Source organism: Antedon mediterranea, chromosome 1 (assembly GCF_964355755.1).
Source record: "Antedon mediterranea chromosome 1, ecAntMedi1.1, whole genome shotgun sequence".
Lineage (NCBI taxonomy): Eukaryota > Metazoa > Echinodermata > Crinoidea > Comatulida > Antedonidae > Antedon > Antedon mediterranea.
The window spans coordinates 22,393,659-22,418,341 of NC_092670.1; the positions used below are offsets into that span (position 1 = coordinate 22,393,659).

The window sequence follows — 24,683 nt, forward strand, 5'->3', positions numbered from 1 at the left end:
GTTGTTGTTTACCAGTCGTTTGAGATTCACATCGATAGCTGGCGCTATTTATGTTGTTTTCTTTTTAGTTTTTGTTAACACCGAATGCAAACTGTACACATGTAATGTAAACAAAATGTGAAATAAAAATTAAATATTGCATCATTCAAACCTTATAAATAACAATTTTATAAATTGTATAGTTTAATTAATTCAGGTACTACCGTGCAAGGATGGATAATTTTTGTGAAGATAGTTTTTGGGTGAGTATTTTGTATTAATTTACAGTTTGGTTTGACCTAGCTAGGCCTAATAGGCCTAGATTTTAGTAAACGTCAGCTCAAGACCAAGGTTCAATGTTGCATGTTGGAGGATGCTGACCATTTCTGGTCGATTCGTCCCAAGAATTAATTTTAATTTACCTACCCCAAGGAGGAGGTATATGTAATCGATCGATTACTTAAAAAGTGATTCCAAGATCAGGAGATATATTTTAACTCTGCCAAGGTCTTGAGGAGGTATACTGTATGTAATGTAGGTAGTCGATCAGTACAGTGTGTTTGTTAGTTAGAATAGAAGGATTACTCAAAATCTTTACCAAAATGAAAATACAAATAGATATGTGGTCAAGGACCACTCCATTAAATTTTTTAGAGGCAATCCGGACCACTGTCCCGCATTTCTGGACCACTTTTTAATATAATTTTCAGACCTGCTAGTGTTAGAAGATAGGACAGAATTTAAAAAGCCGGCGAGCAGTCTTAAAGTAACAAATAAACTGAAACATTTTCTCGAACTACTTGTGCAAAAAACTTCATTTTTGTACAAGAAGGCTAGAGTTATAATTTGTAATTTTAAAACATAATTTGATTTAATTTACAGGTTTTTGATACAAGTAGTTTTAAAAAACCTATTTCTTTTCAAATTCACCCATTTGTTTTTGGCGTTCCTGTTCTATCGTTAGTCAAGTGAAAATATTGTTAGTTAAAAGGCTGGTTACATAACCAAACACCAAACTCTCCATACACATGCTTGTAGTGAAATTAGCCTAAATCACACACAGCATTGAGACACACAAATATATATATTTCCGTAGAAATCTTATGTACAGTAGGAGAATTTCACAGTAGGCAGAGGTATGTACTCTTAGAGTGGCTTTCTAGTTAGTGTAGCTACTGAGCACTGTGGGAGTTTACTTAATAGGCTGATTGGACTATTAAGTTATTATTATTATTTTGAATAAATACCTAATTTAATTTCACATTTGAATTTCAGGATCATGATTTGTTAAATTCTTCAACGCCAGATATTTCCGAGTGCTTTCAAGAGACAGTTTTATCTTGGATCCCTTGTTTTTATTTGTTTCTTTTTGCTCCTTTGTATTTTTTCTGTCTGAAAAAAAATAACAAAGGTATCATCAAACTATCGTCGTTACATACTGGAAAATCGGTGAGTATGTTCTGCTGTCTATAAAGGAAGTTATTTTTTACGCTGTGTGCGTCTAATATAAAGTTTTCTATTGATACAAAAAGACCATGCCCCTAGAGAACATAATTCAGGAACACGGTCTTGCTGATAAAAAAAATGGCATTAGAATCACAATTGACGTTGCCTATAGGAAATTGAAAAATGATTTTTAAAATTGCGAGCATGGTTTATAAAACATTTATTTTTCACATCTATTCATCTTTTCATTTTTGCTATATAACAGTAACACGAATAATATATACTGTGTATAATACGGTAACTTAAAATTGTTGAATTAAAAACCAAAAAGTTTTCTGGTTTTGTTCTTTGAACAACTTTAGTTGCGATGACAAAAAACGATTTGTGTCAGAACATAGTTGAAGGATTTTATTTTGCTTCACATGGACCAAAAATGAATTAAACGCAACAAGATTTTTTTGTTGACAATTGTTCTTTAGGGTGAAATTAAAACTTACCGACGTTGACCTGAAATGTTATTATGTTGTTGTTGTTAATGTTTCTCCTTTGTAGATTGTGTGTGCTTTCTTAATTATACTACCATTAATGGACCTTTTGAAAGGTGTTGTAGATTATGTTGATAATGAAGATTTCCCAGTTGTATATATATTTACTCCAGCTTTTCTTTGTATCACTATGGTAAGTTATTAACCAAAACTGACTCTCATTTATGTAAATTAGGCATTCAAGGAAAAAAGTATAGAACATAGAAAAGTTAACGGTTGTAAATCATTGAAAAATTAGTAAAATTCCTATCTTTTAACATTAAAAGTTTGTATTAAAATAATACTTTAAAACAATTCAAATTTTAACCCCTTGAGTTAACCATTACATTTTGCTGTGTTAGAACGTTAAATCATTAAAAACTAAAAAAATTATTACTATCTTCTAGTATTTTCAATATTCAGAAAATACAATTTCACTATTCATATTTTTAATTAAGTTAAATTATACTTTCAGATTTTGGCCTTTGTGGTAGTTCAAGATGAACGAATGAAAGGTCAAATGTCATCTGGTGTCATGTTTATTTTTTGGATATTGGCGGTTTTCCTTAGTATTCCAGAGTTTCGTTCAAAGATTGTTCAGGTATAGCCATCCACTGTACTTGAATGATTACATGTACTATTAGATTTTTAAAAATATTGTTTTTAATGATTTTTGATAGATATTACAATGATACTGTAGATAGTAAATTGAAATGGATACTGATAATGAATTATGCTGGTACTAAACTATTGATTAAACTTCTTCACTAGTTGCTAACAAAAGGTTACTTGCATATCAAAGCAAACGTATTTGAAATCAATAGAATTTAAAATCATCTGACCAATTACTCAAATCCCTGATGCAGGGCTACTCCACAGTAGTTTAATACAATTACAAATCAATAGAAATCATGTGTTTCCTTTTGTTATATAAAAAAACAAACCTTGGGTTTAGAAATGAAAAACAATTATTTATAGAAGAAAGTTTTGAAAATACAAAGTAGAATTTAATTTAAAAATAATTTCCAATAAGAAAAATAAGTGTTTTTAAAGCAATGTTTCATTCTAATACAAAAATGATAAAAAATGTTGCTTATTTACCTTTGGCTCCATTTTTTTTTTATGTCACTGTCAGTTTTACTGTGATGATGATTTTATTAATAAACATTGGAGACACAGGCCCTTTGGCGATAGTTGCCTTTGACAGCTCTTGTCTCTCCTCAGTGCTCCTATTTTATGTTTCACTGAAAGGAATAAATAAAATTATGTATGAACAGCTTTACCATCTAAATATTGATGAATATTATGTATTTTTACTGTTAAATACAGTATATTAAAACACATTCACATTGGGTTTTTTTAAAAAGTAGTTCTCGGTGCTAATGGTACCTTTTTTACATATACAGTACCAGGGAAAAGACCAAATATGCATTAAGTGTGCAGTTTTGCCATTCAAAGCTCTTTGTGACAGAATTTCAATAGCTTTTTATTCTTCATGTTTTCTTTGATTGCAAATACCTCTGTGATCATTAAAGCATAATATTATCTTTATATTTCTGACAATGAAACTAGGTTAGCATGTTTATTTAGCTCTTTTTAAGTGTATGTTTCTGCATTTTGACATTAACAGTATGGTACACTTGGTAATTATATAGATTCCCTGGCAGCACAAAATACGTGAAACACATTGCAAAAGAGTAAATTACTGGAGTAGAGTTACCAAACTAAAATCTACCCCTGATTATGCAGCAATTAAATATAAATCCTGGTAGCCTTTTTTTCTTAGCTTTTTAATTTGTTACAGTAGATTATATATTAATTTGTTAACTGATCCTAATGGTTAAATTATTTTACCTCCAAACAAACTGGGTGGACCCAGTAGGTAGTGCAGGAGAGCATGCTCCCCGCTTTTGACAGGTTAAAAACAGAAACTACTTTGTGATATATATTTTTTTACAGTATCTGTTAGCGCACCTCTCTCTCACCCCCCCCCCCCCCCCACATTTGTATCTTCCTCTGGAGAGACACGCCCTTTGACGATAGTTGTCTTTGATAGCTCTTGTCTCTCCTCAGTGCTTCCTTTTTATGTTTCACCAAAAGGAATAAATATTGGTGGTGGTGTTGGTAGTATGTTGGTTTACCAAAGATATTAGGGAGATTTCGATTTGTGACACGACCAACCTAGGTTATCGTTGCCTGGACCTATAAACCATCAAACTAGGTGAGAAGCGACGGTGTGTCCTCCTCGCTTCTCACCTAGTTTCACACGTCCAAATATTCCTGCGCACAATGAACTAACATGTCTTAGTTTTTTATCCTCATTGCAAATTCGAAAGGTCCCTATTATACACTAACCATTATTTTACAGGATTCAGATGACACGTTTCGCTATGTGACGTTCTACTGTTATTTTGTGCTCCTGGTCATATCACTGCTGTTGTCATCATTTTCTGATCAACTACCTCGTTATTCTCCAGTTAATTCTGATCCAGTATGTGTATTTTTTTTTTAAATTAAATTGAAAAACTTGCGAAAATAATTATATTTCAATATCTAAGTCATTTTATGATAAATAGATAGCAGCATTTTTTTCATTTCATTTATTTCGTCAGAAAGAACAAATACATAAGAAAACAAAAGAAAAGAGTTTGAAATCCAAAAGACTACAGTAGTTAAACAAAAAGCGAAATGAATCACAAAGTTGCTCACTAAAATGGACATTGAAAAGAGTTATACAATTATAATTAAAATACAATTCTTAATTCTTATCTGCAGATAATATAGTATAAAAGTTCTAAACCAAGATTAAGTTGTGTTCATTTCTTCAATTTTTTTTAATTTACATTGATACTATTACTTTTTAGAATCCATGTCCTGAAGAGACAGCTCCGTTTATATCTCGTATAACATTTTGGTGGTTTACAAGGTATGCTCATGCATCAGTACATTTAAAATGTGTAACTACTACCCTTAATAATACTATCCTTAAATAATTAGTGATTTGGCTTTACTACGTGTTTCACTATGTTCGTCTCAGTATGTACAATACATTAGATTGTTCAATTTATTTTAACAGTCTGGTCATTAAAGGCTACAAAACGTCGCTGCAGAAGGATGATTTGTGGTCACTGTTGAAGCGGGACAAGGCTATCAGGATTGTACCACATTTCCTCACAAAATGGAGGGATGAAATATGCAGGTTAGTGTGGGTGTACAAATATATTAACATCGATTTGATTAAGAAAAAGTTATTGAGAATTCTCTAGTAGGTGCCTTGGAGTTTTACCTTGATTCAACACCCCATAGATGGAAGCAAAGGGGATCTTACACCATCCCTCTATTCAATACTTTTTTAAAAACTTTACGATTCTGTTTATCATGGATTTTCTTGTTAAGATTAATTGAGAAATTGTATTTTTTTTTTTGGCATTACAGAACTGTTTTAAAGAAAAAAGCCAAAGCACACAGAAAGCAAAAGCAATTTGTGATGGTGAAATTAGATAAAGATCCTCACTTAAACGCAACAACTGGAGGCAGTACATCAACAAAGACTGAATTACCAGACGATAGCTACAGCGAATACTCCGAATGTCATGAACTGACCGATTACTTTGGAAGGCCTGTTGACCATAAAGCCTCGCTGCTAAAAAGTTTGGTCAAGGCATTTGGTGGCTGGTTTGTTTTGGGGGCGCTGTATAAATTTGTTTATGATGTTTTATTATTTGTCAGCCCACAGATTTTAAGGTAAGACATTATCATACTTATATATTGTCACTAAATATCAATCATTTTCATAATATTAGGGCTGAGTTCACTTTCACATCTCCGATTTTTTTGCAATGGACCCAATTGGAAATAAATTGACAGGTCGATTTATTGGGTCGTCCTTGCATCCATTCACTTTGGTTTTATTCAATTTTAATGTTCCAATTGTTTTTATTTTTTCTTTGTTATGTATTTTAAATGTATTGTTGAATGGATGCTAAATGAATAAATAAATAAAATAAAAAAGTAGAAAATCTATTAATTTTTTTAAAGTGTCCCCTGTATAGATGTTAGTGTTAAGAGAAGTTGCCTTTTTTGTGTTTCAATGGAAAGTGTCTCCTGAATTGGGTGTCCCAAATAAGAGGTTCTATTTACTAAATTTTAGTAATTTTGATAATACAGTAGAACTCCTATTATCCTTTGTGACCCAACAAAGTGTTGTCCTATTAGGAGTGTCCCTTGGATGGGAGTTGTCCGTAGTGTTAAAATATATATTGTCGACCGTTCGTTTCACAAAAAAGTATCTCCTTAATAGTGCTGTACCAAATGAGGGATTTTACTGTTTTCATGGATTAGTGAAAATTTGCAAATATTAATTGAATATTTCAGATTATTAATAAGCTACACTCTTGATAAAAGCATCTATGAATGGAGAGGTTACTTTTATGCTGTTATACTACTGATAGTTGGTATCATCCAATCAGTCTTATTGCATCAGTATTTTCATATTTGTTTTGTTACTGGAATGCATCTACGGACTGCTATTATTGGTGCAGTTTATCGTAAAGTAAGTATCTTTCAAAAGCATACACATTTATTAGAAGCATACTTAAGCTTTGTCTACACTATCTTGAACTTTATGTGACAAGAAAATGTGATGTGCCCATATATGGACATGGTGATGTCATTTCACTACTATATTTGAGCATAACACTACCATATGTCTTTGCACCATGGAGGTTATAACCTCCATGTTTGCATAGATGAAATACAATTATTCGCATGTCATATGCCAAATTTCAGTTTCCGAGTGTACTAATTTGAACTCATTAAGACCCAGCTGAAGAATATTTGAAGAAGCATTTTTTTTTCACTATCTAGTCCCTCGTACTGAGTAACACTGCGCGGAAGACAGCCACAGTCGGTGAGATTGTGAACTTGATGTCGGTTGACGCACAACGCTTTATGGATCTGGTGACATATCTTAACACTATCTGGTCATCACCGCTTCAAATCATTGTTTCCCTCTACTTTCTCTGGGGTGTACTTGGACCATCGGTTCTTGCTGGAGTCGGTATTATGGTTTTGTTAATCCCAATAAATGCCGTCCTTGCCACCAAATCAAGAAAATTACAGGTATGTCAACAGTATTGCTTATGTTGCTCTGTTCGGTGATACACTATATACAGTTTATTCAATTTAATATTGGATACAATTATAAATTGTTTACCACCTGTTGGTCCTATCCTTCACTAATATGTGTTTTGTCTTTTCTGTATATCCATTTTAGTGAGAAGATGAATAAATAAAGTAAAAATGAAAAAAAAAAATAACACTTCTGTGACCTGGTCAAACACGATTCATGGCCTCTAATAAGACATACAGTATGAAGTAAATACTAATTTTCTTTTATTTAAGGTAAAGCAAATGGCATTTAAGGACGCTCGCATCAAGTTGATGAACGAAGTGCTCAGTGGGATCAAAGTGTTAAAACTTTATGCTTGGGAAGAATCGTTTGAAAATAAAATCAAGGAACTTCGAAATAAAGAGTTAGCGGTTCTCAGAAAGTTTGCATACTTGAATGCTGTCGCCACCTTTACTTGGGCATGTGCTCCTTTCTTGGTAAGTCCATATTACAAGTGATCTTCCTTTCTTGATAGTGTCTATAATAGTTTGCTACTTAGCATGTACTCCCCTTTTTTGTTTCAGAAATAACAAAAATGCGTATTTTACGCTTGGAAAATTCCTGATTGTTTACGATAGATGCTGACATCCAAGCTCTATGTTTGAATGCACTTAAAATTTGATAGTGGTCTATAAGTTAGGATCTCTGTCACATTTTCCACCCCACTCCAGTATGAATTTCACCTAGTTTATGCAACAAGTTCTATTTATTCATTTATTTTTTTCTTTCTAGGTATCTTTGTCCACTTTTGCTGTGTATGTTCTTATTGATGATACCCACATACTTGATGCTAACAAAGCGTTTGTGTCGCTATCCTTATTTAATATTTTACGTTTCCCTTTGGTTATGTTTCCAAACGTCATCTCCAATCTCATTCAGAGCAGCGTATCTCTTCGTCGTCTTGAGCGTTTTCTTAAACTAGATGAACTGGAGTTGGACAATGTTGAACATTGTGATATGCCTGGTAAGAACCAGTTTTAACTATTAAGAACCAGTTTAACTGGTAAAAACCGTTTTTTTCCTTTTTTTTTTATTTTGTTTCTTTGTTGTCGAATTTTTTTACATTTTTATATAGTAAAAAATATCATGGTGAATTAGAGCATATGCCTGGTAAGAACCAGTTTAACTGGTAAAAATCTTTTTTTTTTCTTTTTCTTTCATTTTGTTTCTTTGTTGTTGAATTTGTTTACATTTTTATAAAGTAAACAATATCATTGTGAATTAGAGCATATGCCTGGTAAGAACCAGTTTAACTGGTAAAACATTTTTTTTTCTTTCATTTTGTTTCTTTGTTGTTAAATTTGTTTACATTTTTATAAAGTAAACAATATCATTGTGAATTAGAGCATATGCCTGGTAAGAACCAGTTTAACTGGTAAAAAATTTCTTTTTCTTTCATTTTGTTTCTTTGTTGTTAAATTTGTTTACATTTTTATAAAGTAAACACTATCGTTGTGAATTAGAGCACATATTCCTTTGCATATTTTTTCAATATTCCTTTGCATATTTTTTCAGATCAAGCAGTGGTTGTTGATGAAGCCACATTTAGTTGGGAAAAGGACGGAGAACCAACTCTGAAAAAGTAATTAAATCAATCTTTTTTCATGGTTTTAATTGTATTGTTTATTCTTTTAACATACCACAACTTTATAACTCCCCTAAAGGTGCCTTCGTGTCGAGCGCTGCCACCAAACAGTGCCCGTTCGTCTGTCCACAACAACAGAGGCTGAATGGTAACCCCCTGCTCTTCCGAAAGATGTACTGGGTTCTTTAAAGTGCACATAAGCCAGATGTGTACACTGAACCTCCATTTTTAAGTCCTTATCCGAGAAGACTTTTTCTACCAACAGAACAATGGTTGAGGAGTGTATAGCTATGGTTTGCGGTGGGCCTTAACCGCTCGGCCACTTGACTCACACATAAAAATTATGAGAAAATGCAGCCTATATGAGTAATACTCTTTGTCTCCTTATTTCACTTAAGCATCATGTAATGTAAAGTGTTTTTTCAATCCAAATTTAGATAATTTGTTTACATTTAAGATATTCATTTTAGCCATCATCTGGTAATAATGTAAATAACTTGGGTTTTTTTCCAGCATAAATTTAGATATTAAAGAAGGATCCCTGATAGCCGTTGTTGGACAAGTTGGATCTGGGAAATCATCGCTTATTTCAGCAATCTTAGGTGAAATGGAAAAGGTAGAAGGAAGAGTTTTTACAAAGGTAATAACTTTTCTTTCATCCTACATAAAGCTAATCTCATGAAAAGACGTCAGTTTTTGTATCTGTACTGTTACTGTCTTTGTATCATTATAAAATGTATAGCAGGCTAGCACTAATTAAACAATTTGAAATGATTTACTAAGGTAATTATTTATTATTAAGTCTTATTGTTATTAATAATACAATACATCTTAATCTCATAAAAATATTTTAGCTTTTGTATCTGTACTGGTTTTCATTGGCATTGTATAGCAGGCTAGCAGTAACTAACATAATCTATTTATAACCACTTATATGTATCGTAGGGTTCAACAGCTTATGTGCCTCAGCAAGCCTGGATCCAGAATGCTACCCTGAGAGATAATATTCTGTTTGGACGTGAACTTCATGAATCAAAGTATCAAAGAGTTGTACAGGCTTGTGCTCTTGCTACAGATTTTGACATGTTACCAGGAGGAGATATGACTGAAATTGGAGAAAAGGTAATGTTATATCAGGATGTTTTGTTTCTCTGATTTTTTCACTTTCCCAAATTCTGCTGGCCATTTTACATGAGGTCATCATTTTAAGTTTTTTAAATATCGGTTTAATACTTTCAGTAGAGCTTCTTTCTTTGATTTACGTATCATAAACACATGAAATTCATTACCTTATCACATTGGTTCAAGCCCAACACTCAACAATTTAAAATGTAAATTGGCAAATAACCTGCAACTTGCAGCCTACTAGGCTGAATTGCGCACTAGTGTGGAACCCATACCACAACTTTATAACTCCCCTAAAGGTGCCTTTGTGTCGAGCGCTGCCACCAAGCAGTGCCCGTTCGTCTGTCCACAACAACAGAGGCTGAATGGTGACCCTCTGCTCTTCCGAAAGATGTACTAGGTTCTTTAAAGTGCACATAAGCCAGATGTGTACACTGGACCTCCATCTTTAAGTCCTTATCCGAGAAGACTTGTTCTACCAACAGAACAATGGTTGAGGAGTGTATAGCTATGGTTTGCGGTGGGCCCCTGCCTTAACCGCTCGGCCACTTGACTCACACATAAAAATTATGAGAAAATGCAGCCTATATGAGTAATACTCTTTGGCTGCTTATTTCACTTAAACATCACTTACGGTAAGCATTATTAGTTGGTTAAAACTTAATCATGTTAAAAATGTATGTTACTTAATTTCAGGGTATAAACCTAAGTGGTGGTCAGAAGCAACGAGTAAGCCTAGCTAGAGCCGTGTATGCTAACACAAACGTCTATTATCTTGATGACCCTTTGAGTGCAGTAGATTCACATGTTGGAAAACATATATTTGATAATGTTATTGGCCCTGAGGGTCTATTGAAAAGCAAGGTAAGATTTCGGAAATACCTTTAGTAGTTTTATAACCACCAACCGGCTATCATTAAGGCCAAATTACACAGACAAGCGGTTACAGAATAAAGTATTATATTAAATGATTGTAAGATTCATAAACTAAATGTTTTATTTTTATAGACCCGAATACTAGTGACACATGGCATCAGCTTTCTACCTCAGGTTGATCAGATTGTTGTACTTGTCAATGGCCAGATTTCAGAGGTAGGATCTTACACGGAACTGTTCGAGCAAGAAGGTGCATTCTCAGAGTTTTTAAAGAACTACAGTTTAGACGCTGAAGAAGAGACTATGGAAGAAGAGCCTACAGGTACAAATATGGACCTTTATTTGTCATTGTCACACAATACACTGTTGAGATTAGTTTAATTGCTGATGTGATAGCAAAAGCACCTGTACTGTCTTAGACAAAGTAAAGTTAAGGCTAGCATTATTCCAGAAGTAGTAGTTTAACAACTGAAGACATTCTAACCATACTGTACTTTATTTCCTTATGGAAACACATGATGTACCACAAATTTTAATAGTGTTATTCGCCATGCAAACAATATGATAATAATGCTATTCATTTTTGTAATAGTTTTATCATTGCACAGCGAAAGATTGGATGTTGTCAGAGGTAGATCAGAAGATGATTCTAGATCATTGTCCATGTTGTCCATTGGTGATGAAGCATCAAAAAGCTCAGATAACATTGACAGAAGGTTAGTGCAAGACATATTGTCTCTCCCTTTTTAGAAAGTCTTCAAATCCTTTATAGTTTTGTTAATCTCTCAAGTTCTAGGAACCCCGCCTTCAGGATCCAACAAAGTGCACACTTTGGCTTGAGAAAGTAAAGTCATGAGCCCATACAGATAGAAATACTTTTACTCCATAATAAAGAATAAGAACTGGTGACAATCATAAACATTTTTTCTTGTTTTTTTGTTAGGCTTGCTTATGATACAGTATCACAGTTAGACTCTCTGTCAATTGGTCGCCACATTGCACTCTCAAAATACAAACGGATGGAAGAAATGAAGCAAGTAGTGTTTGATAACAAAGAGGAGAAACTAATTGAAAAAGAAAAATCAGAAACTGGAAAAGTAGGAGTACAATTGATTTCATTGAAATAAATTAAATTGCAATCCCGCCTAATTTGAATTAATATTTGAAGAGAATATTGCTCTGATCACTTCATGAGTGGCAAGATATAGTGGTTAGATAAAGATTAAAGAGGTTAAAGATAGAGGTTAAATAAGCTTTCTAGGGATAGGTGATACAGTAAATAAACTTGGTAGAAGACTGTTAAAGTAATTGTAGCCCTAGGTGAAATTTATTCTGACATTCCTGCTATATAAATTATCTTGTAGGTTAAATGGTCTGTGTATCTCACTTACTTGGAATCGGTAGGCTTGCCGCTTAGCGTACTAATCCTAATGTTTTACCTGTTGTCAAATGCTGCCTCTATTGGCTCTAACCTTTGGTTGAGTCATTGGAGTAACCAACCCATTGTTGATGGAGTGAACGATGCAAGCAAGCGTGACATGTACCTTGGTGTTTATGCTGCCCTCGGGCTTACTCAAGGTAAGATTAAACTAAAAACATAGAACTATTGAAAATGGCAAAGTAGTAGCAATAGCCATAATATTGTTGTATTATAAACGATGTAATGTTGCACCAATGTTGCATAATTGTATATACTTTTTTCATATGATAGATATTTTGTATGATTTTTATACAATTTACTGTTTTAACATAACTTGTTATAGAAATTATGTTTTTAATCTTATTTTAACAATTTGCACAGAAATACAAATGTGTTTTTGTTGTATTATATTTTAGAAATTTATACCACTTCATATATTGTCATTATATTAGGCCTAAAAGGAATGTTATGTTGGCTAAGCAAAATAGACCCAATTCAATAACATTTTTTTCAACACCCTCTAATTATTAATTTTAGCCCAGTAGTTTTTTTTTAAAACAAAATCAGTTTAAAATAGATAAATCCCAGACCGTAATTTATCTGACGAACCGACTTTGTTTTTCAGTATGCCGCACTTGGCCAACATAACCATTTTTTTAGACCTTATATGTACATTTATGACTTGCAAATTACAATGATACATTTTCTCCAGGGTTGCTGACCCTAGGATCATCAATAGCAGTAGCACTAGCAGCTATTGGGGCCTCCCAACAAGCTCACAACAGCCTACTCGTCAAAATTCTATATGCTCCAATGAATTTCTTCGATACCACGCCATTGGGTCGTATTCTGAATCGCTTCAGTCGAGACATATATGTGGTTGATGAGTTGGTTCCTCGAAATTTATCTATCCTCTGTCGAACATTAATCTCAACTCTGGCTATTGTGACCATCATCAGCTACTCAACCCCACTTTTTATGACGATCATCTTACCCCTATCTGCCTTATATGTGTTCATGCAGGTATAAAAAGAATTGTATTATGGGGCATCTTATTGTATATCAGCTTAATATGTTAGATTTGTATTAGTTTAGAATGTGGTTCTTAGATCTTATAATCTTCTCTATCATTATTTATCTAAACCATCCTCATATTTGGCTCAGTATAGATCTGATGTACTCAATATGCATTTGTGTATGTTATATTTCATTACATTTCTTTAATTCGTAATGCATGCAAGACTTTTTCTCAAAGTACTATATTCTGTGATGTATTGTATTCAATCAAACACTCTTGGTTTTATGATCCATCATCAATCAACGATTTCTCTCAACCCTAACAAGCCTAGATACGCAAGGAATATTTAATCATGTTTCTCTTGCATCTTCAGATTGTGCAGTGGCTTCTCTTAAGCTCTGTCTACACTATCAAACATTATGTGACAAAAAAATGTGATGTGCCCATAATATATGGACATGATGATGTCATATCACTACCATATTTAAGCATATCACTACCATATTTAAGCATATCGCTACCCTATTTAGGAGCATCACACTTTTTTTGTCAAACTAGTTATAGTGTAGATAGAGCTTTACATAGCAGCAACAATTATATATCAACAATTTGATCATTAACATTTCTAACCCTAAACAACCTAATTCTTGTTTTTCTTACCATTCTGACACATTTATAAATCCAATATTAAGATAATTTTGCTAATATAGGACAAACCACTAGTACTGTACCTTTCAAACCCAATTATGGGGATTTTGTTTGTATTACAATATTTAATTTTCTTGTATATAAAGTTCTAATTTAACTGTTTGTTTTGTATGGAGTGAGTGCAAAATCTATTTGGGCATTAGCCATTCTCACTCCTGGCTATTTTCTATTGGTTACCGAATATCAAAGAGTTTATATCAAAGTCACTAAAATAAAATTGATCCTTCTTTATTCTAGCACTGTTCGTGATTGGCCGTGCATTAGGCATTGCCATTGGTTCGCTACAAGCCTCCTGTGTGCTCCACAATTTCCTTCTGAAACATATCTTTCTTTGGCCAATGACAATATTCGATTCAACGCCACAAGGTCGTGTTTTGAATCGATTCGGTAAAGATATATTTGTGATTGATGAGAAGCTACAAGATATCATCTCTGAAATGGTTGCTTCTGCTTTTGAAATTGTGGAGATTATCTTAGCCATTAGTTTAACTACACCAATATTTGATATTTCGCTACTACCCTGTGGCGTTGTCTATTTCTTTATTCAGGTTTGTGGTTGTTTTAGTTTTCAATACTTTATTTTATATTCCATATTAGTTTTACTTTGTCTGCTTATTTTTTACAATGTACTGTTGTATTTTGTTTTACTGTTCTTTTTTTAATTTATAACCAAATTTAGCTGATCCAATTTCAATTTGTATTCCTCATTATTCTGCCAATATTGCTTTGGTGCAGTATTGAATGTTTTTACTGAAGTATGACCATCAATAAAAATATTACACATGCGCTGTAATTCAATCGCTTTGATCATTTTCAAGATACATCAAATTTAGTAGGCCTACTATTTTCCTTAACCAAAATGTAAAGTGGGAAGGTCTTCCTGGGTTCTCAGAACTTTCTCTTGTGGACAGGGAACAAGCTCTGAGTAAGAAGCCTATTGATCTAGGAGCACTTTGTTACTAATACTAATCTAATCAATTCACATTATCACCTATATTTTTATTTCAGCATCATCGTTGGCCTGCTTAGAGTTATTTCTTTTCCTCAATACTGGCTATCTTTTGTTTTCACAAAACGCTGCCAGATTTACACAGCTTGCATGCTCAGAGGCATATGAATATGCACAGAATGACTTTCTAACTCAATAGTTACATAGTCGTGTAGCACATCATGAAAACAATAGGTTGCTGTTTAATTATACTCTACTGTTGTATGTGTCATCATGAAATACTGTTTAATAATTGTTACCATTGATTTATTAATTATTATTATTATTTGTCACTATATTCATTACAGTTATCATAATCATCATTATTATCTAAACAACTTGTTATAGGAGCTGTGATTTCTAGATTGACAGGGAAACTACTAGAGTAGAACCCCTCATTAGAGGCGTCCCTATTAACTCAGGAGACCCCCCTTTTTAGAGTGGCAATTTCCTTTGATATGAACAAGAGGCAATATATGTTTTAACGTTATGCTCAACCTCTATTCAGAGGATACACCTATTAAGGGGACTCTTTGCTGGGTCCCAAAGTTAATAAAGGTTCTACTGTATTAGCCTAACAGTCTAATGTTATTTATTTCAAATAAGTATATCTGTACTCATCATCTTTTAACCATTCATTTCAACTAATATGTTTCCACAAACACTATGTAATCTTTATCTTGCTTCTAGGTATAAGCATCCTCTTCGGTGCTATCATCGTGTTTGCCATCGGTGCTGTCCTGGCCTCCAGAAAACTTCATAATGCCATGGTTCACAACATACTACTAGCACCAATGTCATTCTTTGACATGAACCCAAAGGGTCGACTTCTAAATCGGTTCTCTAAAGACATTGACATCACCGATTTAAAACTACCGGAAACTATCCAACCTTGGTTGGATTGTTTCTTCAAAGTGGCAGGGGCCATGTTTGTAATCAGCTTGTCTTCGCCATATTTTTTGACGGTTTTTCCTGCATTAGCATTATTCTATTACATAGTTCAGGTACTATCATCTTTACTTTGTTTTCATTTTTGTATTGATTCAATATCAATACATTTATTTAACAGTTTTCAATTTAAAAGTATGTTTGAGTTTTATTCAGTTATTATTTTGAGCTCTTTACTTGACCCATTTGTTCAATGTTCAATCAATCAATGATATGTGTAAAAATACCTCCATGATATATTAAGGATTGATAGATACTTTTTGTTGGGATGTTCCATTTACCTATTAATATAATGTATTCAATGAATTTCTGGCTGTAATATACAGTTAAATGTAATGATAAACAGACAATCGTGTAGATTGTTTGTTAATGCTTTAATTATGGAATTTATTCTTGAAAATGATCAAACAGATTGAAATGTTGAATTCTCACCCATGACTTTACTCACCATAACTTCACACATTTTATTATTATTTATTCTATCAACACTTACTGTGTACTAACCAGTCTCATACCTACTTGTAGCCCACATTTTGAATGTCAAACATCCTGTAGAAAAAGCCATACTTTATAAATCAGTCAAATCTGTATACTGGTTTCTCACTTTCCTACTAATCTTTGATTTTAGATTCATTGTTTTTATTATTCTTCCATTAACAAAAAATAACTACTCTACTACCCGTTGTGTGTTAATAGATATTTATTTAGCATGTTGATAGTAATAATGTTTTTTGCATGGGCTATTTATTTGCTTGTTGTGGTTTTAGTGGATTTATTGTTGTTTATAATGATTTATTAAGTTAAATTTATATTTGCTTAATTTGATTAATTATTCAATTAAGGAGTTCCTCTAATAAAAGACCGTTTTGATAGTTTTGAGGCTAAATTACCATAGCAATTTGTTCCTGAATAATGATGTGATTCTAATTGGAGACCAAAATAACTTAAAAAATCATGGTTAACTGTATATTAGAAATTGTTAATCCCACCCAAGAATTTTCCAACTTACTAAGACTTCAGAACTTGACTCCCTGACACAAAGCTAATTTGTAGTAGTTAAAATTATCATTTTCTTTTATCCTTAAACAGCGATTTTATGTGAGTACATCCCGACAATTGAAACGTTTGGAGTCTGTATCACGGTCACCCATCTATTCGCACTTCTCCGAGACTATCACAGGAACAAGTACAATAAGAGCATATAAGCGTCAGTCAGAATTTATCAAACAAAATGAATTGTTGATTGATGAAAATCAAGTCACTTATTACCCAAATATCTGCTCAAACAGGTAAATTCAATGTGTTTGTATTGTCAGAGGCGTAACAGCTATGACCGCTTACTGGCTAAACCTAGGGGCCCCGAAGCTTATGGAACCTCTGAGCAGTGCCCAGAGGAAAAAAAACAGGCATTAAAATATGTCTAAAAACGCACAAGGCCTCCAGCATTGGAGGGCCACTTAGAGTTCCTAAACCAGGGGCCTCAGGTCTCTATGTTACGTCACTGTGTATTGTATTATATTCTAGATAACGTTTTAAGGTGTATAATAACAATATTTTTCTTTCCGTTTCTTCTAGATGGTTAGCTCTGCGTCTTGAGTTTGTTGGAAACTGTATAGTCTTCTTTGCATCTCTGTTTGCTGTGATTGGTCGTGATAGGCTTAGCCCCGGCCTTGTTGGGTTGTCTGTCTCCTATGCAATGCAGGTAACGATTTCTCAACTGTCTTCTTACAAATTTGAATTGTGTTTGCTGTGATTGGTCGTGATAGGCTTAGCCCCGGCCTTGTTGGGTTGTCTGTCTCCTATGCAATGCAGGTAACGATTTCTCAACTGCCTTCTTACAAATTTGAATTGCAATTGTAAAAATAAAATACAGATTGAAGTTGACCAAAGGTTAGCATTACAATTGTTAAATATTAAGCTCTGTCCACACTATCAAACTAGTTTGACAAAAATGTCTGATGTTTCTAATATGGTAGTGATATGACATCATCGTGTCCATATATGGGCACATCATATTTGTTTGTCATTCAAAGTTTGATAGTGTAAAAGGGCTTTACTACAGTGGTTACTATTGTTTACAGTTTACTAGTCAATTTATTTTTATAGTGTAATATCTTTTGTTTTATAGATTACACAAACCTTGAATTGGTTGGTGCGAATGACAAGCGAACTAGAGACAAACATAGTTGCAGTGGAAAGAATTAAGGAATATTCTGAGACAAAGACAGAGGTAATGCTACTTTAATACTGTAATTATGGGTGGCACCAGCTTGGCCTTGCCATTGCGGAAGATTTGTGAAATATTTCTACACCTTTTGTTGGCTTTTCTCGCACACATGTGATCCGCCATTGACTTATATTGAAATTCCTTTATTTATATCAAGGCAATCTAACAACAGGATGCTTAGCTCCGGAGATCAAAGGGTTTATCTGTGGCTGCGACACGATGCCCTTCACAACAGACACTGCGCCGCAGTGAATATGTACATTGCACAGTACTGTTAGTATTTGTCGCAGCCAGACATAAGATCAAAAGGCTGTTACGAGTTCCTATCTTGGCAAGGAGAGCTCAGTGTCCTGTTGTTAGATTTCCTTGTTTATATATAAAATTTTAATCAAGTTTATTGTTTATATTGTAGAAAATAAGATATTGTTTTGAAATAATTTCTGTCAACATTTATAGGCTGATCGCATAGTAACGGACAACCGTCCAAGTGATAGTTGGCCCAACAATGGGCAGATTATAATAGACAACTACTCTACCCGATATCGTGCAGGCCTAGACCTGGTAGTCAAGGGCGTCAATGTCAGCATTAAAAGTGGAGAGAAGGTATGGCTGTTCGTTGCTCATTACTCCAGTTTAAATATGTATAATAATAGAAGAAAATAATATGTTGTTTAGATTACCATCAAATTACCATAAAACCTCAATTAGACTTTTAAATTTTTGAATGGCAACAAAAATAAATACAAGCCAGTGCGTGTAAATAAATACTCAACAGAAAAATAATATTCAACGTCAAATAAATACACCAATTGTTGGCTTTTGTGCTGTAATTAACATTTATAATATTTGTTTACCAATATTCAGATTGGCATTGTTGGTAGAACCGGTGCTGGAAAGTCTTCTCTCACGCTTGCTATTTTCCGCATTATTGAGCCAGCTGGTGGAACCATCACTATAGATGGTGAAGATATTTCCAAAATTGGACTTCAAGATCTTCGTTCAAAAATAACAATTATACCTCAGGTTAGTTTTGTGTTTCTAAGTTATTTTTAAATATATTGTAATTTTATATAATTGATACTGAATGTTATTTTCTTCGATGTATGTCAAAATATTCCTAATTATTAATTGTTCCAAATTCAAAGTAAACTGAATTGCTAAAGTGTGTAAAACCTTTTTTTCTAGGACCCAGTGCTTTTTGCTGGCCCACTCAGAATGAACCTTGACCCCTTTGATGCCTACAGTGATGATGCAATATGGAAATCACTAAGGTTGTCGCATCTCCATAGTTACGTGTCAAGTCTTCCGCTTGGTCTTCAGCATGAATGTACAGAAGGAGGAGAAAATCTAAGGTGATTAAAATAAATGTAGGGATGAGAGAAGAGAGAAATTTGAATGAGAAATTTTAAGAAAGCAATGATAAAACATAATGTAGTAGAACCTTTCTTATTAAGGAGAAACTTTTATGTGAAATGAATGAGGGGCGATATATATTTTAATACTACAGCCACGCAACATGCCTTCTCATTAGCTTACAGTAGAAGCACCTTCTTAGGGATACACCTCTATAAATGAGGCGCAATATATTAAGGGGACTACTTTATTTATCTAAGGTATCTATTTAATAAGGGATCTAATGTATTTAAAACAGGTAAATTCAGAGGAACTGTACAATCCAGGGAGTTACAACTTCCTGGTACAATCTATATGGGAGTAGTTAAACAATGTAAAAGATAGAACTTCAGATAGCATACGTATTGTCTATTTTTGTCTATTTAGTGTTGGTCAAAGACAGTTAATTTGCCTAGCAAGAGCTCTGTTACGCAAAAGCAAGATACTGGTGCTAGATGAAGCCACAGCAGCAGTAGACCTGGAGACAGATGATCTCATCCAGGCTACTATACGTATGGAGTTTGCTGAGTGCACAGTGTTAACAATTGCCCATCGGCTCAACACTATTATGGATAGTACAAGGTAAGAAAATGAGTGTCATGCTTGAGCGAACAATTACTGCATGAGTGGTTATATATAACTATAATTATTGACAACTCACTAATGGATGGAGATGAGTGAAAAATTAAAACTTTGAAACAATATAATGAAAAGAAAGACATCAAATAAACATGTTAAATTTTTTTAATATTCTTGTTTCTTTGTATTTGAATAATAATTATAATAATAAGGAAATGTTATATTGCGCCACTTTCTATCACAAATGAGCATGGCACATTGACACAACAATGCAATGAATGAATTCATGTAGTAAAGTCCGAGCTGATGATAAAGGTCTTAAGCTTTGATTTAAAGGAGTGAATGAATTTGCAGATTTAATATGTTCAGAAGGTTAAATAGACTTTTTACATATATAATAATATACATACATTTTCTCTTTTACAGAATTTTGGTTTTAGATGATGGTAGAGTTTCTCAATTTGCGTCACCATCAGAGCTTTTGTCTTCCGATGGTATTTTCTTTAACATGGCCAAAGACGCAGGATTAGTTTGAATTAGAATTATGTAATTATATTTTTTGGAGAATCTTCAATATTACAAGTTGCTGACTGCTGACTTGTTATGATTCTTGTGAATGTTTTGTTTTTTTTGGTGGGAAGGGGAGGAGCTTAAACATGGAAATGATTTAGAAAATATTTTTTGATTTGAATGTGTGGTTATTGTCTTTATTTGTATGCAAAGGCATTTGGACTATCTGTGAGTCTAAAACCAGTGTGTGATTATTGAACAGTAAAAAGCACTGAAGAATAAATGTCTATAGTCTAAGCTACATGCTATTCATATACAGTACAGTATTAACAAAAGAATACGATATCAAACTTGGAATATAGATACATGTTGTGTGATGAATTATATACAGTAGTATAATCCTATTTTTTATTTATATTATATTATATTGTATTATGTTATCATTTCATAGTGCTATTTTTTTTTCTTTTTCTTCTCTTTGGGGGATGTCATAATGTTGAAATTTAAGACACTTGTAAAACGAGGGTCAAAACACTACAACTGACCCTTATACAGGGTAATATGCCTTGTAGACAGATATGACAGCCCTATTCAGTGGCCACTTTCCAATGAAACACTAACCAATGACTCCCTGATGCAAAGTTAGTCCACAGTAGTTAAATACAATCAATACTATTTAAGTTGGCTGAAATTCACCACCCTACATTTGATGTTCCTTATTTATGTTTTATTTTTTTGCATGTATGGTGTTAAGTGTTCTAGATTTCGAAATGTATACTCTTTTGAAAAATATTTATTATGTACAGAAAGCAGTTGACTAGCAATCTAAAGTTTTACCTCATGTATTTATACAAATATTTTAAGTATTAAATGTCTGGAAGTTTGTAATTGTTTTTGTGAAAGGTGTTAAATAAAAGTTTGTTTGGTTTATAAGTTCTCTTTTTATCTATTTTATCAGACTTTCTTATAATAAACTACATTAACTAATTAATTAATGATGAACAATTTAATTTTCTTTAATAACTAAGATCACATTTGAAGAAGTGATATTCTCTCTCTCGAAGTGCCATATCATGAGACTTCGGCGATCATGTTGTGCCACAATTCTCTGTCTATTGCCATGTTCAGCAACTCCATTTCTTTGGTATTCACGCCTCTATTCCGAATCCATTCAGCTATGCTGGCCAACCAAGTGACTCTTTTTCTCCCCCTGCTCCTTCTTCCTTCTATTTTCCCAGTTAATGCCAATTTCTCCAGACCTTCCTTCCTCACCACATGTCCCATGAATCTCATCTGTCTAATCCTAATATCCTTCAGTAGTTTCCTGCACACTCTAGCTCTTATCAATACATCTTCATTACTAACTCTATCTGTCCATGGAATTCTCATCATTCTCCTTAGAAACCACATCTCACAGCTTTCCAATCTTTTTCTGAGGTCAGTTGTGATTGACCAGGCTTCACTTCCATACATCAGCACAGGATAGATGTAGCAGTTTAATACACGCAACCTGGTTTCCATACTCATCGCACAGTTCTTCAAGATATTCTCCATTTCTCCAAATGCGGATTTCGCAAGTACTATCCTTCTCTTTATCTCCGTTACACACCTGGAATCATCTGTTATTTTGCTCCCAAGATAGTTAAAAGAGGACACCTGCTGAATTAACTGGTCACCTGCTCGAAGGTTACACGTTGGACTCTCCTTTTTTGACACTACTAAACACTCTGTCTTACTACAATTTATAGACAGACCCATCTTTTCGCTCTCTACTACAACCACATCCAGCAACCTTTGGAGATCTTCAGCTGACTCTGCCAGTAGAACTGTGTCATCTGCATATCTGATGTTTGTAATATTTCTACCACAAACTCTCAAACCCTTCTCATTCTCTAGCTCCCTCAAGATCAACTCGCTATAGTAGTTAAACAAGTCTGGTGACATTACACAGCCCTGTCTCACTCCTCTTCCAATACTTGTGTAGTCACTGCACTCCCCATCTACCCTCATGCATGCAGTCTGTTTCCAGTACAAATTTTGCAACAATCGAAGATCCTTTCCATGTAGGTCAAGCTTGCTAAGTTCTTGAAATAGCTGCTCATGCCTTACTTTGTCAAATGCCTTGGTGTAGTCTATGAAACACATGTATACATCTTTCTGCATCTCCACTGCCCTTTCAGTTATCATTCTTATCACAAAGATGGCATTCCTAGTGCCTGAATCCTTTACAAAACCAAACTGCTCACTCCCAATCTATGGTTTTAATCTACTTCTTGCTCTCATAAGTAGTATCCTCAGAATGATCTTGGTGACATGACTCATGAGGCTGATTGTACGATGTTTTTCACACTCTACAGCACCTGGTTTCTTCGGAAGGGCAATAAAAATGGACTTACTCAAGTCCTCAGGGAAACTTCCATCCTCATATATCTTATTGATCACTTCAGTTAACTTTTCCACTCCATACTCTTCAATGACTACACCATCCGGTCCTGCCGCCTTATTCTTCCTCAACCTCTTGATTGCTGTTCGTACTTCTGCTTTCAAGATCTTTGGTCCTTCTTCCGAGTCAGGAAAGCTTGGCATTGCTTGTCTAACATCAAAAAACAGCTCCCCGATATACTCTGTCCATCTTTTCAAAATATCAGTCTTTTCAACAAGCATTGTTCCATCCTTTGCCTTAATGCATCCAGAGTTTGAGCAGCCAGACTTCCTTCCAGTGATCTCATTAAGTCTCTGATAAATCTTGTGGTTGTTGTTCTCTAGTCCACTCTCAATCTCCTCACACTGGGTGTTGAGCCACTTTTCTTTTGCCTCCCTGCACTTTTGCTTAATTTCTCTATCTAGATCTTTATATTCTTTACTTGATCTACTACAGTACTAATCTTCTGTCTATCCCTCATCATTGATAGTATCTCTTCGGACACCCATTTGTTCTTCCTTCTTCTCTCTTTCTTGGGTAAGGATTCTTTGGCTGTCTCAACAAGGATGTCTCTTATTGTATCCCACGTAATCTCTTCACCTTCATCTACAAGGATGTCAAACTTATTCTTCACTTGAATGGAATATTCCATACGGATCTCCGGACTGTTTAGCTGCTCAAAGTCTAATTTCTGTACATTTTTGGCTTTCTTCACCTTTTTTAACTTTGATTGAAGTGTGCAAACAACTGGAATGTGGTCACTTCCACAATCTGCCCCTGGGTATGTTTTTGCATGAGTCACTGCCCTTTTGCACCTACTGTTTACTGCAATGTAGTCAATCTGGTTCCTCGTCACATCACCAGGGCTCTTCCATGTGTATATTCGTCTGGGATGCTCTTTGAACCATGTATTTGTTATGGTCATATCCTTAGCTTTACACCAGTTCACCCATCTATCACCACGCTCATTTCTTTCACCAATCCCATGCTCTCCAACTGTATTTCCATCCTGTCCATGGCCAACCTTTGCATTCAGATCACCCATGATGATATTTATCTCATCTGATTTGCATTGGGATTTGGCCTGGTCTAAGGTCGCATAAAAGTTATCTATTTCTTCATCTGTGCTGTCAGCTGTAGGTGCATAAACCACTACGATAGAGATATTGAAGGGTTGTCCCTGCAGTTTGACCAGCATAACTCTTTCACTCACAGCCCAATAGCCCAGCATACATTTAGCCATATCACCATCCAAAAGCAACCCTACACCTTTTTCATGTTTGTCTCCTCCAGCGTAAATCATCTTGTAATCATCAATCATAAATTCACCATTATTTGTCCAATGAGTTTCATTTATCCCTAATATATTGATGTTGAGTCTCATCATTTCCTGCTTAACACTTTCAAGTTTGCCATCTTGATACAAGATCCTCACATTCCACGTTCCTAGTCTGATTGTACTTCTATTGCGGACAGTAGCTTTATGACGGTCGAGCTCCACCTGTCGCACATGAGACACCCTATCGGGCGAGGAGCCTCCTTCATACGATGGATGTACCCCCTTTACGCCGTTAGCTTTCATTCTTGAATTGTGACACTTCATAATTGTTCTTGGAAAAAATGATAGTGAAGTGGTTTCCCGTTGCCTTCTTCACCGCAGTCTATCAGCCATAAATGGGATCACCATCCTGCCTGACAATGTGTGCTGAGGTCTGCCGTTGTCCTAGAAATGGATCTTCCGCCGAGACACCCATACTGCATCACTG

At 34.3% G+C, this 24,683-nt stretch overlaps 3 protein-coding genes across 3 annotated transcripts; 1 reads left to right on the forward strand and 2 right to left on the reverse strand.

Annotated features, from left to right (window-relative positions):
- The first annotated feature begins 110 nt into the window (after positions 1 to 110).
- On the forward strand, positions 111 to 21,397 carry LOC140062985 (multidrug resistance-associated protein 1-like). Its single transcript, XM_072109416.1, has 29 exons — positions 111 to 242; positions 1,255 to 1,428; positions 1,978 to 2,103; positions 2,425 to 2,550; positions 4,318 to 4,440; positions 4,814 to 4,875; positions 5,026 to 5,148; positions 5,385 to 5,693; positions 6,324 to 6,501; positions 6,816 to 7,070; positions 7,353 to 7,556; positions 7,852 to 8,083; positions 8,635 to 8,701; positions 9,218 to 9,344; positions 9,650 to 9,826; positions 10,526 to 10,693; positions 10,838 to 11,027; positions 11,298 to 11,421; positions 11,649 to 11,802; positions 12,070 to 12,283; positions 15,530 to 15,843; positions 16,877 to 17,076; positions 17,363 to 17,489; positions 17,916 to 18,017; positions 18,471 to 18,617; positions 18,879 to 19,037; positions 19,200 to 19,366; positions 19,794 to 19,988; positions 20,412 to 21,397. The coding sequence occupies exons 1-29, from the start codon at positions 213 to 215 to the stop codon at positions 20,518 to 20,520; spliced, it is 4,683 nt and encodes a 1,560-aa protein (XP_071965517.1). The 5' UTR covers positions 111 to 212; the 3' UTR covers positions 20,521 to 21,397.
- A 1,351-nt stretch (positions 21,398 to 22,748) lies between these two features.
- LOC140042990 (uncharacterized) lies at positions 22,749 to 23,159 on the reverse strand. Its single transcript, XM_072087734.1, has one exon. The coding sequence runs from the start codon at positions 23,157 to 23,159 to the stop codon at positions 22,749 to 22,751; it is 411 nt and encodes a 136-aa protein (XP_071943835.1).
- Positions 23,160 to 23,338: 179 nt separating this feature from the next.
- On the reverse strand, positions 23,339 to 24,499 carry LOC140043006 (craniofacial development protein 2-like). Its single transcript, XM_072087735.1, has one exon. The coding sequence runs from the start codon at positions 24,497 to 24,499 to the stop codon at positions 23,339 to 23,341; it is 1,161 nt and encodes a 386-aa protein (XP_071943836.1).
- Positions 24,500 to 24,683: the final 184 nt, after the last annotated feature.